This window comes from Osmerus eperlanus, chromosome 18, assembly GCF_963692335.1.
Source record: "Osmerus eperlanus chromosome 18, fOsmEpe2.1, whole genome shotgun sequence".
Lineage (NCBI taxonomy): Eukaryota > Metazoa > Chordata > Actinopteri > Osmeriformes > Osmeridae > Osmerus > Osmerus eperlanus.
The window spans coordinates 1,629,911-1,648,858 of record NC_085035.1 but is presented as its reverse complement, the minus strand read 5'-3'; the positions used below and the strand labels follow the sequence as shown (position 1 = coordinate 1,648,858).

Below are 18,948 nucleotides of genomic sequence, written 5' to 3'. Positions count from 1 at the left end.
GCAGTCCCACACGTTCCCCGCCAGGCTGATGGAGGTCAGGGAGACCCAGGTAGACACGGCCTCCTGAGAGACGTTGGTCAGCTTGTTGGAGTCCAGGTTGAGGGTCTGGAGGTTGGGCAGACACTGGTAGACCCCGGCATCCACCTCCTGGAGGTCGTTCCCGGAGAGGTCCAGCTTCTGCAGGGAGGTCCAGGTCCAGGTCAGGCCCTGACTCATGGAGCGGATCCGGTTCCACTGCAGGTAGAGAGCCCTCAGGTTGTAGAGGCGCGGGAAGTGCGAGAAGTTGATCTTGGAGAACTGGTTGTGCTCCAGGTGCAGCTCGGTGAGCTTGAGCAGACCTGAGAAGGCGTTGCGGGTGATACTGCGGAGACGGTTGTAGCCCAGATCCAGGAACTCCAGGTTCCTGCAGTCCTGGAAGAGACGAACCGGTATGCTCTTTAGGGAGTTGGAGCGCATGTGCAGGCTTAGCAGCTTGCGTAGGCCCTGGAACTGGCCCGTCTTCAAGGCCAGGAGCTTGTTGTAGGACAGGTCCAGATTCCTGAGGTTGGGGACCGGGTGGAAGGTGGTGTTGTGGAGTGACGTGATCTTGTTGGAGCTCAAGATCAGCTCCTTGAGTCTACGTACGCCCTGGAAGGCGAGGCCGTCGACGGAGGCTATGTAGTTGTGGTCCAGGTAGAGCCAGATGAGCTGGTTGAGGCCTACGAACTGGCCGGCTCGCAGGCTGGCCAGGCTGTTGTAGCGGAGGGAGAGTCCCTGGCAGCCCCCGGACAGGTTCTTGGGGACATCGCGGAAGGCGCTGGACTCACAGTAGACAATTTTCCCATCGCAGCGGCAGCTCTTGGGGCACGGTCGCTCGCTGAAGGACGGGGTTGCTGCCAGCCACACCTGCATGAGCAGTGGCACCATCAGCCAGCGACGCCGCATGCCAGAACCTGGGGAGGGAGGGAGGGAGGGAGGGAGGGAGGGAGGAGAGGGAGGGAGGGAGGGAGGGAGGGAGGAGAGGGAGGGAGGGAGGGAGGGAGGGAGGGAGGGAGGGAGGGAGGGAGGGAGGGAGGGAGAGAAAAGGTGGGTGGTCAATAAGGAGAGAGCATATATTTGTCAAGACCCTCTCGGAACAACGCATGTGTTAATAATGTGATATGGTTGAATCGTTACGATCACCCGCATGATCTAAGAATCCTCCATATAGCGAATCCTCACTTATGCTACCTGCTTCTTTCAAAGTCTTTACATAGGCTTACTCGGCTGATTAAAACAAGCTTGGATTCCGGACTGAAATAGTACTTTTAATTAGCTTCACTGCAATGGACCAAAGTGGCAGATTTTCATCTGGCTTTGCCTGTATTCAGTCCTCCAACAAGCCACCCCAGTGCTCGCGGCAAACACTGAGAAGTCATAAAAGCCAGCCGGCACACAGCAAATTAGCATTCAGGAGCTGAGGACTGTGTATACAAGTCTGGAGGCGGATCAATTTAGAATCTAGCCACTTCACATTGAACCATAACGGAACAGTTAAGGCTGTGGAGTGAATCATGCCTTTCACCTCCCTCCACCCTCCTCCTCCCTCCTCCCTCCACCCTCCTCCTCCCTCCTCCTCCTCCTCCTCCTCCCTACTCCCACCCTCCTCCTCCCTCCACCCTCCTCCCTCCTCCTCCCTCCTTCCACCCTCCTCCTCCCTCCACCCTCCTCCTCCTCCTCCCTCCATCCTCCTCCCTCCTCCTCCCTCCTCCCTCCTCCCTCCTCCCTCCTCCCTCCACCCTCCTCCCTCCTCCCTCCACCCTCCTCCTCCCTCCACCCTCCTCCCTCCTCCCTCCACCCTCCTCCTCCCTCCTCCCTCCACCCTCCTCCTCCCTCCACCCTCCTCCTTCCTCCTCCCTCCTCCCTCCCTCCTCCCTCCTCCTCCCTCCACCCTCCTCCCTCCCTCCTCCCTCCTCCACCCTCCTCCTCCCTCCACCCTCCTCCCTCCTCCCTCCACCCTCCTCCCTCCTCCCTCCTCCCTCCACCCTCCTCCTCCACTCCTCCCTCCTCCTCCTCCTCCCTCCTCCTCCTCCTCCCTCCTCCTCCCTCCACCCTCCTCCCTCCTCCCTCCACCCTCCACCCTCCTCCTCCCTCCACCCTCCTCCCTCCTCCTCCCTCCTCCTCCCTCCTCCCTCCTCCTCCCTCCTCCCTCCACCCTCCTCCCTCCTCCCTCCACCCTCCACCTCCCTCCTCCCTCCACCCTCCTCCCTCCTCCCTCCTCCTCCCTCCTCCCTCCTCCCTCCTCCTCCCTCCCTCCTCCCACCCTCCTTCTCCCTCCACCCTCCTCCCTCCTCCTCCCTCCACCCTCCTCCCTCCTCCCTCCACCCTCCACCCTCCTCCTCCCTCCTCCTCCCTCCTCCCTCCTCCCTCCTCCTCCCTCCTCCCTCCTCCCTCCTCCCTCCTCCCTCCTCCCTCCACCCTCCTCCCTCCTCCCTCCACCCTCCACCCTCCTCCTCCCTCCACCTTTCTCCTCCTTTCTTTTCCCCCGAGTTCAAACAAAAGAGTCAACTCTCTAGAAACCCGTCTGGCATTCGACAACTACGCTCCGCGAAAACAAAAGCACATATATGAATACTAAACATCTCAAAGTGTGGCAATTCAATAAACAAAAAAAGACTGAGATGTAATCGTACAGCGGACGTGCCGTCGCTCAGTTCGAGGTGCTCGGAGGATCTGCGTTTCTGACCCCACCGAGTCCATTGTGAGCGACGAGGACCTGCCGACGGTCAGCCGTCTTGTAGCCTGGTGAGATAGCAGGCCTCATATGTAATTGTGAATTAGCGGATTCAATTAAAATCACTCCCCTTACGGAGTCCCTAACGATCTGTCATTACGATGCATTGATTTCCTCTGGAGAAGTGCACTTAGCACTGTGTGCTGCTGTCTTCTGTCGGAACCCCGGAGGCCTGTGCAGCTCTGGACACTGAGAATGTGAGAGGATGAACACACTGTACAGAGAATCTTGCTAAATCGCCTAGTGACACTAACTAGCGGTCTTGATTATTCCTAAGGAGAGGCATTGGCATGTTGTGAATCTGTTTCTGCAGAGCCAAACAAACGGTGTGTTTCAGATAGTCAGACCATGGAGATCCATCACAGACCTCTAACAGTACTAGCAGCTTGACTGCATCATGTGGGCTCGTGAATTTCTTTTTCCCCTCTTTCATCTTCATGGTAGCATTGTCAAAATCTATTATTTTTCAAAGTAGTAGCTGAACAGCATCCTTCTGCATACGATGGCTATTAAAACCAATGTGCTCTCCCAAGCATCTGCTGAACCCATATGTGTTGTGTGCATTTTGTGTGTGTGTGTGTGTGTGTGTGTGTGTGTGTGTGTGTGAGGAGAAAAAGAAAGTGTGTTTGTATGTGTACATGTATGTGTTTGTGGAATAGTGTGTGTTATCTCTTTTTTCAGAAATGCCTTTAATCATCGGTTCCAGATGGAGATCTGCATCAGATGCTGAGGATCAGCTGGGACGACTATTGATTATCCCAGCACAGAAACCACAGAACATCAATCCAGTTTACAGTGTTGAATCATGAGTCAACTCATAAACTTAATGATCAAGAGTGTTCTTGTTGTTTTTTTTGTTTTCTGTTTTTGCTTTGAGCCGACGCAGAAATTATTTAGGCATTTTCTTTTACAATATCAAGGCAAAAAAAACGCTAACAATGTGTCTTTCTGTGTGTTAAAGGCTGACATTTACATAACCATACAGAATAAGAGCCAACAATGTTTATGTTCTGTAACGTGCCGTGTGCTTTTAGGGTAATTGGCAAAACACTGTTCGGCGTGTGACAAACATATGTGGGTTGTTCAACCAGAATGTTATGCTCGAAGGATTTCACGCTGTATGTTCAAGTCGTATCCCGACTGATACAAAAGAGAATGGCCCTTCTTCTCCTGTTGCCACGCAAACAAAACAGCTTTATTAAAAAAGCAGCCATCCTGCCCCTTCGCCTCGCCACCTCTCTAACCCGACTGACACTATGTGTGGTATAATGAGCGCTCTGTGCACTAATGCCTCTATAAGCCTGCTTCCTCCCTGTTGTGCCTCTCATCTCATTCACAGAGAGCAACATGAGACACCCACTGAGACGTCACTCACCGGTCACATGACTCTATCACCGCCGTTTCTACCCCTCGTCTCCAAATCATTTCCGTTCCTCCGCCGTCGCTCCGTCGCCGGCTGAACTATCACCTTAGAGGAACCAGCCTTCAGCCAGCCCATTACCGCCACAGAAGAGTCAGGTGTAGGGAGTCAGGTGGCTGAGCGGTTAGGGAAGCGGGCTAGTAATCAGAAGGTTGCCAGTTCGCTTCCCGGCCGTGCCAAATGACGTTGTGTCCTTGGGCAAGGAACTTCAACCTGCTTACCTCGGGGGGAATGTCCCTGTACTTACTGTAAGTCGCTCTGGATAAGAGCGTCTGCTAAATGACTAAATGTACTGTAAGACGGGAGATCCAGCATGGCCGACGTGGTCTTTTCTGCTTCTCGAAAACAGGGCTGTTGACGTAGCTTGGCGCTACGGTGGTAGCCTTGGCCTCACTCACTTAGGCGCCTTATCCGTGGCTTTCCACCGGTGTTTTCACTTGGTTCTCACCTCTACTGTTATCGCAGCTGCAATTGTGGTGAATCCCATTCCAAAATACAGCGACCATAAGAGATGTTCTGCACTTTCAAACTCAACAGTGCAGAAGTTAAAGGGTTTCCAAACATGTCCCCTATATTTAGCAACCAAAGAGGCAGTCCTGAATATTTGGACGCTTGTACTCTAGATGAGTCTTCTTTCTTTCCTCTACAACACAGAGCACTGTGGCACTGCCCAACTTTCACTAACCTAAAATAAAACATTAGTTTGATAGCTTGGCAAATGCATTCATTAAACCGACTCTAAACCCCACAAGTATCACATTGTTATCTGGGTCCTGATTCTGACCAAACTGCCATCAACTACAAAAGAACCAAACACAATCTGTTAGTGTCAGAGGACGTCACTATCAACAAGCCTAAGCCGTACTAGTCCCCAATTACCCCCGAGATGGCAGGCAGCCCTGCCCAGGCAGCCCTGCCCAGGCAGCCCTGCCCAGGCAGCCCTGCCCAGGCAGCCCTGCCCAGGCAGCCCTGCCCAGGCAGCCCTGCCCAGGCAGCCCTGCCTTCAGGGCCCATCTCCATGCTACTTGGGAGCCCGTGTTTCCCGCTCTCCATGCCTGGAGGAAACACAGGCTTATTTGTGTGCGGGCAGGAAATATAGCATATTGCTTTTGCATTTGCTGCACTGATTGGGGTAAAGTGCGGCCCATGTTATTCTGGGCAAATGGATTAGGAGAAGTACTTTTATGTTGATTCCACTTACAGTGCCCTAGAATGCAGGTAACAAACACCCTCCACACACACACACACACACACACACACACACACACACACACACACACACACACTGACTGTGTTTGTGTTTTTGCCTTGTGTCTGTTTTCTGATTTCCCTTGGTGGCAACAGTTCCTCCAGGGAGGAGTGACTAAGAATAACCAATCAAGCGTCCCCCTCCAATTGCACTACAGCTGATGCCGTCCCTGCCCCTCCCTGCCCAGCACCGCTTACTCTCTCTCCGAGTCCAAAACACCTCCACCTTCTGGGCGGCAGCTCCAACTCACCGCTGTGGACGTGACGGGCGATGCAGGCTGTGAGGTGAAGGTTATTTCTTTGGAATGTTTTTTGAAAAGATTTGTCATTCGCCAAATTCAAGTATTGTGCAGTGTATGTCACTACTAGAGGATTCTACGAGGAGATACTAAGGGGCAAAGAGTGTTAACGATAATATGAATCGTGCATCGACCCAATGAAAATCCTGGAATAACCCTGAATACATTGATCCATTTTTATGGATACGATCGAGCCCTGACTGGCCAACATATTTATGAGTTATGTGATTCAGACGATGTACTCCTATCTTCCTAGGTCTGTTTTTCTCAGAACATAAGTGGGAAATGTAGTTTTCAGAAGGACTCTAGTTGCACTTTATTCACCTGCTGGCATTTCCCAGTGCATGGGAGGCCAGGGTTAGGTGAGCGGTAGACAAAGGTCGCAGTGAACTCGGTGACACTCAGGGTAGAGTCCACAGAGGAGGACTGCCCACTTTCAGTCTGGGTGGAATTCCATTGATGAACACATACCAAAGGTTAGATACAACACTGTCTGACCCCACAATGTCAGGACTGCACGATTTGCCACGAATAGATAGGCACTTAACCGTTAACAAACAATAGTTATATCCCTCACACGGCATTCCTAAGCTGTGCATTGTACTCTAGTGGTTAGGGTTAGGTACTACATGTGGGTGGTGGACTTTAGAGATAGGCCTTGAGTTGCTAGGGGTTGGAATAGGTTTACCCCAACAATTAATTTTACCTTAACAAACATGGCTACACCTCACAGTTGCTATGACGGCAATTAAAACCCTTTCCACGATAGTGGACAATAATATGCCTGAGAGGTCATCATCTACTGTCTGTATCTACTGTAGCCTATAGGTATGACAATTGCAGTTATAATTCATTATCCCACAACAAATGAGCTGTATCTGTGGACTGAGCCACAGGAGCCTATAAGCTCTTTAGTGTGCTGTTATGTCGATGCAGTGCAGTAACCCTCTGTACTGTGGGTCAATACATCATGCCATGCTACAATTAATGGCATAGCACAGCCAGTGCACTTGGCCATCTGTGTAAGAGTTGGAGAATGGCTGGGGATATTAAGCTACTTCTGGCTACGATAATGGAGGTAGCAGAGCCTGAGGGGAAAAATAACTGCCAACACAAACATACTGTAAAGGGGAGAAGGGGGGGGGTATGCAAAAATAAAGCTAACCCACCTCAGCCATTCTCTTTGTCGATGCAACCTCAATCTCTTCCTTGGTGAATATCATTAGACTACTCTGTTTCGCTAACTCTCTCTCTCACACACACACACACCTACGGGAAAAGAGCGAGGTTAAAGTACTGTATCATTCTCTCTCTCTCTTTCTCTTTCTCTTTCTTTCTCTCTTTCTCTCTCTCTCTCTCTCTCTCTCTCTCTCTCTCTCTCTCTCTCTCTCTCTCACACACACACACACTCACACACTCTCTCACTCACACACACTCTCTCTCTCTTTCCCTGTCACCGACACACACACACCACACACACACACAGTTTCAAGCACAATTTGCAGGTCTTCCTACGCTCGATTTTACATTTATCCAAGCGTTCTGTGGGTGTGAAAAAGACCCGATGCTCCACAGAATCAGCATACATACTGGTTTACCGTCAATACACAAATCATTAACTGCAGGTGCGAGGCGTAGGAAGGTTGTCCTAAGGAGCAGGCTATAATTATAACCGACCCTTTTGCAAAGTTTGCATGCGTAAATCATTTAACTGTCTCAAAATGAATACACTCAGAATACGAATCAGGATCCATTCATATTTGGCAAAACATACAACAACTGCATATTGTTAAGTACGCAGCCTTGATTAAAAAACAACTATGACCGTGCAGGACCAGGGTTTATAAACTTGACTTGCTTCCAACAAAAACCGTGATTAGCATTCCAGTTCCTGTCAATGCTCCGACTACAGTCTCTGCCTCTGTAGTCGGCAAGAGACGTGAATGCTCCAAATGTTTCAAGTGAACAGTGAGCGATTTGAGTTTACAGCTGAATAGAGAATGCCAATTCCTGAAGCCTTGCGAACATTTTGTCAAGCTATATGGCAGCTTCATACGAACCATTCGTCGCGTCAGGCTACCGCAAGGAGATGAGGGGAAGAAAAAAAAATCTCATTGCAGCTCTCCTAGTCTTGACTGTGTGGCAATTATCTGTCTTTTCTATCACGCTGAATAACCTTTTTATACAATTTCAAGAGCATGGCAAAACAAAATGCTATTTTGTAACGTGAAACAAGTAACCTCCACATTTAATAAAGATCCAGGATTTTGTCAAACCAGACAGAAAGTCTCCTGGTATGTTGATATATATATATGTTTGGGAGAAAACCCGGCTGATTAATTTCCCACCAAACAATTCACATTCGATAGCCTACATTTACAGGCACATGCACTTACCCATATCCGCGAATCTTTCACCTCCTGTCTACAGGTTTTAATGCCTTCTAGCGCGCGACATCCGAGTCCGCATGACACGCGCTCTCCTCAGACGGGTAGGCTACCGTTCTTGTCCACAACCCCAGTCTCTTCGCGCAGTCGCCGATTCCAATGCGCACCTGCCCGTTCCTGCACTAGAAATGTACCCCTCTCAGATGTGTATCCGTGTCAATTCCGTAGTTTTTTCCCCCCCTGTAGCATGACTCACTTACTTCCAACACCAGCGACACTGACCGTGTTGTCTAGTACCGGCTATCCATAAATTGTTCCCGCGCAAAGAAATGACTTGATACTTGTCCGACACCAAACAGCGCGACGGCACCAAAAACAGAAATCCACATCCAAGTCAAAGAAGTCGATCCAAAATCACCTTTCTGTCGAAGTTCTGGAATTCCGCTTGAAATGCTCTCGTTACCTTCCGTTCATCCATGGTGACAAGATATGTTAACAGGCGTTTTCTCAGTAGGGTACTGGAGATACATACTCCCTTTAGCGAGACTGATAGGCACATAGACTCCTCAGAAATGTAAACCTGGTCGGTCGCGCGCTGATCAGCATTGACGTTCGATACTTTCGCTCGCCACCAAAACAAACCTTCTGCAGCTCGTGATGGTTGATCTTGCCCACTGTTCACCGCAATTCTTTTTTCTTTATTTTCTAACAGTATAAGTGCAAGCGTTTTGCATGCTATTTAAACACGACTGAATAAACCATGCCAACTTTGTAGGAAAAGGAAGAATCGGAATGCCCTCTTCTGGTGAAAGAGCGATATCCGCATAGACAGACAGACCTACACACAAACACACGCTCACACTTTATGAAGGTGCTTCCTACAGAATGCAGTCCCACGCTTAAACTGTTACATTTTTGTACTGTCATTGATGTGAATTAATGTGTCAGAGGAGAAGATTACTTAATCAGTCAATGGAAATCAATGAACTGGATTTCCGTGGTTTAATCTGCGGTTTTCGCAAAGTTCCGGCGTTTGCGTTGGATCAAATCAACCAGTTGGACCATGGACGTTTTTTCTGTTCTCATTTAAAGTCATATTAAACAATGCCCGTTTTCTCTTTGGTTCTACTTCAAGGCAATTCATTCCCAGCGGCCAAGATACACATCAAACATGGCTGAAACACATCTCTGTCCATGGTGCTGATTCAGTTAACACTACTGTTTTAGGTGCCAGATGCTAGCAGCGGTTTGTTCAACTTTCTCTGACCTCAGTTCTGCGTCTGTCGGTGCTACTGTACATTTTCTTTATCCATAGCGCAGGAATCAGTGTTGACCTGTTCACCATCCTCATGTTTAGGCAAGGCACTAAAATCCATATCATAACTAGAAATAACCTTCGAAATATAAGGTTCAGGGAGTCAGGTGGCTGAGCGGTTAGGGAAGCCCGCTAGTAATCTGAAGGTTGCCAGTTTGATTCCCGGCCAAGCAATATGACCTTGTTTCCTTGGGCAAGGCACTTCACCCTACTTGCCTCGGGGGAGAATGTCCCTGTACTTACTGTAAGTCGCTCTGGATAAGAGCGTCGACTAAATGTCTAAAACGTTAGTATTTTACAGAACTTACCAACTGTGTAAACAACACGTTCAAGCACCAGCCATGCTATTCAGTTGGATGTGTTTCTCTGAATAGGTATGTTCGGTTTTATCAAGGCCACCATGCTGTTCACTTAAACAGGCCTCCTTTGCTGTTGATTTGTCCATGGCATTTTGCAGTGTGGCATTTGTCACTAATCTGTATTGGGAAAGCAGTGGTATTTTATCGACAGTTTCGTCCCCAGGCACCTCCTCCCCAACACTGGTGCGCTTGGTGGTTCCACAGAAGCAATATCGCAGCTGAATTTTTAATGTGTCATTGACTCTGGGGTAGTTATGTTTATTATCTACCAAGTAAAGCAGAAATATGTGCAAAGCGTGCGATATATAACATCTCCTAATGAGACCTTAAAACGTTTCAACATTTCGAAATGTGGACATTTATTTTAAATTGCCTTGTTCTTCACCCAAATATAAGAGTATTTCCACATGCTCTAGGCGTTGGTTATATTATCAAGTCTCATGGTTTTTATAGAGAACTCTCTAAATAAAAAATTCACAGGATCATCGGCCAGTGTTAGAGCCTTAAGAGCACAGGGAAAAAACCCAAAACAAATCTAGTGCCAACTGGTGCTAAATAAGTATTATAAAAAACGATAATGAGCACTTAGACAACAATGAAGTTGAGTGGTGGAGCTCTCTTTTCAGACTAGTATTCAGGCAGTGGGTTTCCCAGGCACAAGCTGTCTCTGTAGATCACCGCTGGGTCTGCATGCAACCCTAACCCTAACCCTCCATGTGACCCAACAGCACTTCATCTCTCTCTGATCCTCCACGCACCCCTCGTGTGACGAACACCACCTTCAATTAAATACTTATAACTTCCATACCTATTAAACTTTAATATTAACTTACAGAGTCATGTGACATTTACCGAGGCTAAATCTCCAAAGGAAGCAAGACACCCTCTCTAACACTCCTCTCAACCTCTCTCCACCTCACACTCTCTCGCTTCTGTGTCCCATCCAATCTGGCTGATGGCTTTCCTTTTGGACGCAGTCAACAAGCCCAGGCAGTTCTGCTGACAGCGGTAAAACAATTAATACCCTGTGAAGTTATGGAACCAACGACTGTGCCAACCTGTGGACCACAGTGGTGGTGCTTTAAAGAAATACAACCAGGGCCATCTCCGGGGGCGGTGTGCCCAGGCAGGTGACTCAGTGAGTGGGGGGCGAGTCCTCTGGGTGACAGCTGGGTTAATGGAACTCCAGCCGATCTCCCACGAGGTTCCTGAACAGCGAGCTGGGAAGGTGAAATGGGTTTGGGCACGATTTTTTTCCTTCTCCAACTCGTAGTTAAAGTAAAATTCAATATGAGATTAAATACATGATGGAGATTATATACACGATAGCTGATTCTTTTGTTTGATGTTATCAAATACATTTGACACCTGACACCATGTGCCCATGAAATATATAACAGAATATATTAACAAAACAAACAATCTGTATTTCCCCCCCCAAAAAACAGGAGAAACGAGACAAGAGAAGACACATTGTCTAGGCGATGCTAAATACCTCGACAACAGGGTCAGAAACCTTCCCCCACACTTGACAATGGCATCAGTCTCTCTGTGATAGGTGTGTGTGCTGTGGCACAATGTGTGTGGCACACTGTGTGTTTGTGTGTGTGTGTGGCACACTGTGTGTGTGTGCTATGATCCGAGTGTGAGAGAGAAGGAGCTCCGACAGAATCTTCAGCGTCAGGGAATCTCCAGAGTGATGGACAGCCCTTTTCTCTGCTTCTCATGTTCACATTAGACCAGGTCGTGTTCCCGTTTCTCTCTCTTGTCTTTCCTCATTTCCTCTGATCTTAACGCTAGCAGAACAAACCCCCGCCTGCCTCGAGGTGTTTCTCCACCCGAGTCAGGTTTCACAAGCTCACACATGGATGAGAATCATCTGCAAATGCTCGTTTTATTGAAGAAGAAGAAAAACTGAAATTGGACAGAACGGCTGAAAGATCCAAAGTAGAATCGTCTTCCTTGCAGATTTTCTGCCGTCACGGTGCCAGCTTTCTTGCAGCAGAGCTGGAACCTGTAAATCCTTGTTTGTAGGTCGATTCCATTAACCTTTACCCCAAGCTGGGCCTCAATCTGGAGGTCTGTGTAGCACAGTGAGGAGGGGAGATGGCTGGAACTGGATGAACATGCAATCAGACATGAGGGGAGCTGTTGTTAAACCATCTGAAAAATACTAAAAACAGAATCAGCTGAGTTTTTCCACAGAAGACGAATCATTGAATTATGGATATTGCCTCTGGCAGCTGGTTGTGTACAGTTATCATGGTCCGGTTCATGCCTGGGATCTTCAAGAATGCCAAATCATCATTGACCTGAAGTTGTGGACTACTGTAGCATCATCGCCCACCACTGACCATTCCATCTCTGTCGGTTTGCCTACAGTAAAATAATACATTTCCACAATATCTCTCTCTCTCTATGTCTCTCTCGTTCTCTCTCTCTCTCTCTCTCTCTCTCTCCTCTCTCTCTCTCTCTCTCTCTCTCTCTCTCTCTCTCTCTCTCTCTCTCTCTCTCTCTCTCTCTTCTCTCTCTCTCTCTCTCTCTCTCTCTCTCTCTCTCATCTCTCTCTCTCTCCTCTCTCTCTCTTCATGTTTTGCTCTGGTAAAGATGTGAGGAGGAGAAGGGGTCTCTCTCTCTCTCTCTCATCTGCTTCTCTCTCTCTCTCTCTCTGGCCATCTGTTTCCTACCCACGGGGTCTCCATGGACACAAGATCTCGCGGGTAGAACATGGGTAGGCAGCTAATCTCAAGTGTATACAGTAGCGTGTAACATACAAGCTCTGTATGATACTCCAGGTTGTGCAATGTAAAACATGGATGGAAGGAGAGCGTCTGAGCTCACATGTATTTCTCTGCTGGAAGCAGATCGTCTGTTCTTCTGGCACATACATTTTCCCACTGAGTGAGTGGGAAAGACATAATAAGAAGAGACTGTACCCAAACCGAGAACATAAACCTGTTATTTCGATTTGTGACACCACGGAAGGGGTGTAATATTAATATCAGCATGTGTGAGAAAAAAAGAGAAGAAAAAGAAATATACTAACGCAATTTCAAAATGTATTTTTTGGGCCACCTCACCTTCCTATCACGACTCTATCTCTGAGGGTTTGAAAAGACTTCATGTCCATGTTCTAGAGGTGTCAGGAACTCCAACTAGAACAGGTCTTACACCAGAACCTTCTTACATTAGTTATTTGGCTGCCTCCCTTTCCTGTGCTCCATACCTAGAGGCCCATCCCAGCTGTTCCACTAGCAGGAGCCTCAATGAATAAAAATACAAGAAACAGGGAATATCTGCTAATGCTCTTGTGAGAAAGAGGATTTTACATAATGCGACATGATAAGGATCTATAGAAGCCAGTGGATCAATGAGGTCCAATTACAGGCTGCTGGAGTTTCTTATCAGCCCTGGTTTAACTTTGAGTTGCCTGTGGTCCTTCACTTTCATTAAATCTCCTATGTGATTAGGCGGAGTCATCGGCTGCACACACAAGATTGCGATCGAACGGATTGCATAAGGAAAACATTCCCAAGGACACTGTTTTGTTTCTGCGATACAGTGTAAAATAAAACCTTTGTTTTCTTACACACTCGTTATCTAACTAATCCCGATCTGCGTTTGTTATTATTACAGTGAGTTTTAAAGTCACGGTTCATGCATCGTTAATGACTCTTCTTTTACTTCTGCCCTTTGTTAAATGGATGGAGGCTAAAAATATGCCACAAAAAAATAGTAGTATTTTCGTTTTTTTTTCCTCTCTCTTGCAGTTTTTTGGGGCCTTTGGGAGACGTTGGAGCCAGGAGGCTGCATCTCTGTTAAAGAGCATTCACCTGTGAGAGAGACAGAGCCATCCAAGGTGACTGCTCGAAGGGTAGGAAGAGGAAAACGGTATTTTACCCGCCAACACACAAACCCAGACAGAGAATTTGACATTTTTTACACCAGCGGTGTATTAAATGGAAAACACAACTCATGTCCGGTGTGCTGTGTTTCTCCTGTGTGGGAGTGAAATTAACTTTTTGATGGCATTCGGTACCTAGGATTGCTTGTTTGTACTGAGTGAGAATATATTACCCACATCCCTCTTCCCAGTTTTTTTTAGTAATGTCCTTAACAAGCAAAGACAACCCTACGTTTGGTTTGTTTCTATTTACCACGGCTAATGTGGTCGCAGTTTCTCTGTTGTCCCCAATATCCGGCTTTGATCTCTCTCTCTCTCTCTCCTCTCTCTCTCTCTCTCTCTCTCTCTCTCTCTCTCTCTCTCCTCTCTCTCTCTTCTCTCTCTCTCTCTCTCTCTCTCTCTCTCTCATCTCTCTCTCTCTCTCTCTCATCTCTCTCTCTCTCTCTCTCTCTCTCTCTCGGATGAATTACACGCAGCAGAGTTTCAAACACGTCCGTCACAGCCAGTGAAAGGCTCCCATTGTTGACTTGCAGATGACTGACAATCGAGGAGAGGAGATCCGGATGCAGGCAGGTCTTTAAATAGCGCCGTGGTGTTTAGGATGTCACAGACGTGCATGCGAGATGCTGCCCATCGAGGCTCTGAAGAGCCTTTCTCACATGACTCAGCGCATCTGGGCAACTTTCCTGCATGTTGCTCCGTCCCCGGTCATGGACACGCCCCCTGTGTGTCACTTCCCAGCAGGACTGGTGCCACGGAGCCTGTCTCGTCCACTTTTATCTGTGTGATCCTCCCCCCTTCTCTCCCTCCCTCCTTCTCTCCCTCCTTCTCTCCCTCCCTCCTTCTCTCCCTCCTTCTCTCCCTCCCTCCCTCTCTCCCTCTCTCTCACTCCCATCCCTCCCTCTTTCTCTCCCTCCTTCTCTCCCTCCCTCCCTCCATCCCTTCCTCCTTCTCTCCTTCTCTCCCTCCCTCCTTCTCTCCCTCGCTCCCTCCCTCCCTCCCTCACTCCCTCCCTCCTCCCCTCTTCCCCTCATCCCCCCCCCCCCCCTTTTTGGCATTACCCCATTCCAGGCACGGAGGCCCCAGCAGAATGTAAATTATTCAGCTTGGCCTGCCGGAGGCTCCGAGCGAATCATAAATCGCGGCGGGTCTGAGGCTATTTCATACGGGTGACCATGGTTAAACACCAGTGCACAGAATAATTTTCAAACCCACACACACACACACAAAGAAATAAGGTTGCATTACTTAAAGCTGACAGGGAGGATATTTGGCTGCATGTTTCATCGTACGGTTTCAATGGAGTCCAAAGCAGTGAGTCTGCCATGTTGTGTGACGTGATCTGGACATCATGCAGTATCTGGGGTGGTGAGAGGCAGGGGCTGGGGGTTACGAACGCTTGATGGATGCACTATGCAGGTCAATGTGCCAAATGACTTCAATATCACATGATGAACCTCCACGTCTCTACCTACACTTCTATTTTACCTGTCTGTCTGTCTGTCTGTCTGTCTGTTTGTCTGTCTGTCTGTCTGTCTGTCTGTTTGACTATCTGTCTGTCTGTTTGTCTGTCTGTCTGTCTGTCTGTCTGTCTGTTTGACTATCTGTCTGTCTGTTTGTCTGTCTGTCTGTCTGTCTGTCTGTAAGTCCATTTCTCTCTGTCTTTCTCTCCCCTTATCTCTTTTTCCTTCTGAGAAATATACACACACAACACATTTTCACGTTTGACATGCCATGAATACCAACGTTTTGCTTACTCAGCGACACTGAACATAATAGGTGTGTGAGGGTAATTTAAATCTTGACTTTGGCACGCTACAGTATGTATGGCTTTCTGCTTCATGTCATTCTAGGATCCTGATGTCTCCTGGTAATCTGTCAGGCATGACAGATTATGGTAGGATATCAATATAACAGGGGAAACAAAAAGCACAGGACACGCATCTATAAAGTCCTTGGTTCTCAACCCTGGTCCTCAGAGACCCACTGTCCTGCACGTTTGAGATGTCTCCCTCTTGAAACACACCTGATTCCAATAAATGGGCAGTTATCTAGCTCAGCAGAAGCCTGGTAACGACCCATTCGTTTGAATCAGGTGTGTTGGAGCAGGGAAACATCTACAACATGCAGGATGGGGGGTCCCTGAGGGACCAGGGTTGAGAACCACTGATCTATATACATATTAAAACTCAGTGGGTTATTTACACAGGTACAAACTCACTATGCAGATGGAGTGAGAGAAGCTGTTCGGCTGGAATCAATGTTGGAAGTGGTCCACTGTTCTAAGTGCGCAGGGACAGTGAACAAGGACAGGCACTCACACGATGGCACACCGAAATAACTTCACACTCAAGCAACAGACTGAGGTCCATTATTTATTCAACGCTCTCTCAAGTGGTACCATGCTAATAGCTCCAATGAGGCACTTTGCGACGCGTTACTTCAGGTGAAACAAGCACAGCTCCTTTTTTCCCACGGTCTGGATTATCACCTGTCACACCGAGGTTCCGCTGCTGCTGTTTAACTGTTCCTCTTTTAAATCTATTCTTCTTTTCCCTCTACTTCTAATCTTTCTTGTTCTTCTTCTTCATAATGAAGAACAACACAGCAGTTTATACTGTATATAACCACACAGTTGTTACTGTAGGTATTGCAATGCAGAAACATTGCAGTTACTGTAATGCAGCCTTAATGAAATGTGTAGCCTTATTATTTTGAGGTCTTACCCCCCTTGTTGGTAAGTGATGCGTGCCGTGACGGGTGCCTGAATGCTGCGGGTCTCGCTGGCGTCGGCGGGCACAGATGCCAGTGTGTGTGGACGTACCCAGCGGGTCAGGTTGATGTTTAATTACACGCCGTGGGAGTGACCTTCCTCTGACCTCCCAGCGTCTCTGTTCACACGTCCAGACCGAGGCCAAGAGCCGGGACCTTCTGAAACCTTCTGGAACCTTCCACTCATACGATACACACCGACTTCTCCGCCTGAGTTAACTTTGAAACCGTGAAAGCAAGCATAAACACACATACATCCATCTTCAGTCAATAGACAGCTGTGATTCAGTCAGAGTACCCCCCCCACACACACACACACACACACACAAAAACTAGATTTTGTTGAAAGACCTTTTGGAAATGTATTCTACAGATCTGCAGAAAAGGAGTTTGCCTTTCACACGCATATCATGAATGCATAATATGTGTCGCGTCTTCCCAGTCGCCTGTTGACTGAAAAGGCTTTGACCCATCCTATGATGTCTCTGGGGTAGCTTCGTGTGACAGCTCAAGTCAAGCAACTGGATTGTTTCCCTTCAGCATGGCCGTCGGCCCACGTCTCCGCTCATGCTAATCTCCGCTAACGATTAGTCAAGGATGACGAAACCACTGAGCTTTTCACCTTTGCCCGAAAAAAAGAAGGGAGAAAAAAGTCGAAGGCTCTTACCGCTGCAATGATTAAAGACGGGCTCTTTTGTGCATCATCGAGCGAAGCCCGATAAATCCTTATTGATGCACCGGCAGTGTGTAATCATCACCAGACCCTGAGGCAGAGATCCAATCACTCTGATGCTATTGACAACGTTGCCTGATACAAACAGGTGTGTGGGACCCATCTGCAAGAGAAGCCGCTGAGAGCGGAACTGTGCTGTCGGGCCTCGACATTTCACGCTGGCTCGGCCGCTCGCTCCTTCTCCCGCCCACTGTGGGATCGCGGCATGCCTAACAGGGCCTAACTGACATATGGCTGCTCCTTTGAGGGACATCCGAGATGGAGAGGAGGCTAATCTCTGGCTGAGACGCGAGGGACGACAGCGTGGAAGTGGGTGATGAATTGAGCGGGCAGAAAAAAGCATAATTTTTTCGCCAAATAAACCAGGAACATTGGGAGGGCTGGAATAACAATGATGAATTATCTGGTATAAAAGAAACATGTCAGTCTATTGATAACTTACCAGCCATGGTCTAAACACGAGGCCCTTTCGAATGGAGAATATGGGTCGTATTCTATAGTTTGTTTTTCTGGTTGTAAAATATGCATGAAATCCCTGTTATGCTTCTACCTTAATGCCTAACACAATCAGGATGAACAGACCCCGGGAAAAGTGATTGACAGCTCTCTACCCAAATCCTAATTTCCTATTGATGGAGCTTTGCTCCGCTGGAAGGAGAGGAACAACAAGATTATCTGTGAATGGCAGGATGAGAGAAAATGAGTGAGAGAGAGAGAGGGATGGAGAGAGATGGAGACAGAGAGTGTGTGTGTGTGTGTGTGTGTGTGTGTGTGTGGTGGGGGTGTGCACATGCCACAGAAACAGAAAGAAGAAGAGATGGCAGAATAAAGAAAAAGGGGTGTTTTCTTTCCATCTCTTTCCCTCTCTGTCTCAGCATGTCTGCTCTGTATGCATTTCCCTGCTTCCGGAAGGGGCGATGTTTGTGTGCACACTAATGATTCTGACAGCCAAGCTGAATCAGCAGAAACAAGGCACATAAATTGCTACAGTTTCAAATGGATCATGCTTGCATTGACTGCTAATGCCTGAGGCCTCAGTGTAATAACAGAAGGGTGAGTCTGACACACACAGGCAAGTCCATCATCACACAGACATGAATACAAACCTCCCGTCCTCACGTCAGAATGACATTCGAGTTGAGGTCCTCGTCAGGGTGTTATTTTTCGGACTTTTTCCACAAGCTGATCGCCACTGACTCGGCAAGCTATCTGGATTGTTACCGCGAGTGCTTCTTCCCACCTGTGCACAATGCTGATAGATACTTTTGCACAGTTGCTGAATTTATTTCCTCCTTGTTCTAGAAGGTGCGGATTGCAACGGCGAAGAGACATTGATCTTCTGCGACTGCGGCGTCAGCCGTTTGGTTGCTGGCCCTGTGAACTCGGGGTTTGGGCTTGGTAGGGGATGCATTGAAATGATTCGAGTGTATTTGCGCGTGTTATTATGACTGTATTTAACGAATAAAATGGTCCATTGGGACCTGCTTTGGGAAACACCAAGGCTTGGATCTTCACATGAAAGGTTTGTGTCACGGAGGCTGGATGGAGAGACACTCAGTATGCAAATAAACTAAGCTGACGGTCTTTAGCCTGCGTTTAAGCGAAGAGAGCACTGATCCACAGACAAGCTCTCCATTAATACTCATTAGAGAAGCCTTCACGGGGCTGTTAACTCAGACACCCAGTCTAAATCTCCACACGGCGTAACCGAAGGACAAGAAGTCTGGTTGCCGCCAAGGCCGAAGGTCTCTCTTCAGCA

At 48.1% G+C, this 18,948-nt stretch overlaps 1 protein-coding gene across 1 annotated transcript in view; it reads right to left on the bottom strand.

The window, feature by feature from the left end:
• Nucleotides 1-8,819, bottom strand: part of LOC134039054 (leucine-rich repeat transmembrane neuronal protein 4) — an 11,479-nt gene extending 2,660 nt beyond the window's left edge. Inside the window, 2 exon segments of the mRNA XM_062484805.1 lie at nt 3-932; nt 8,116-8,819. Of these exon segments, the coding sequence (XP_062340789.1) occupies nt 3-932; nt 8,116-8,119 (934 nt within the window). The 5' untranslated portion in view covers nt 8,120-8,819.
• Nucleotides 8,820-18,948: the final 10,129 nt, after the last annotated feature.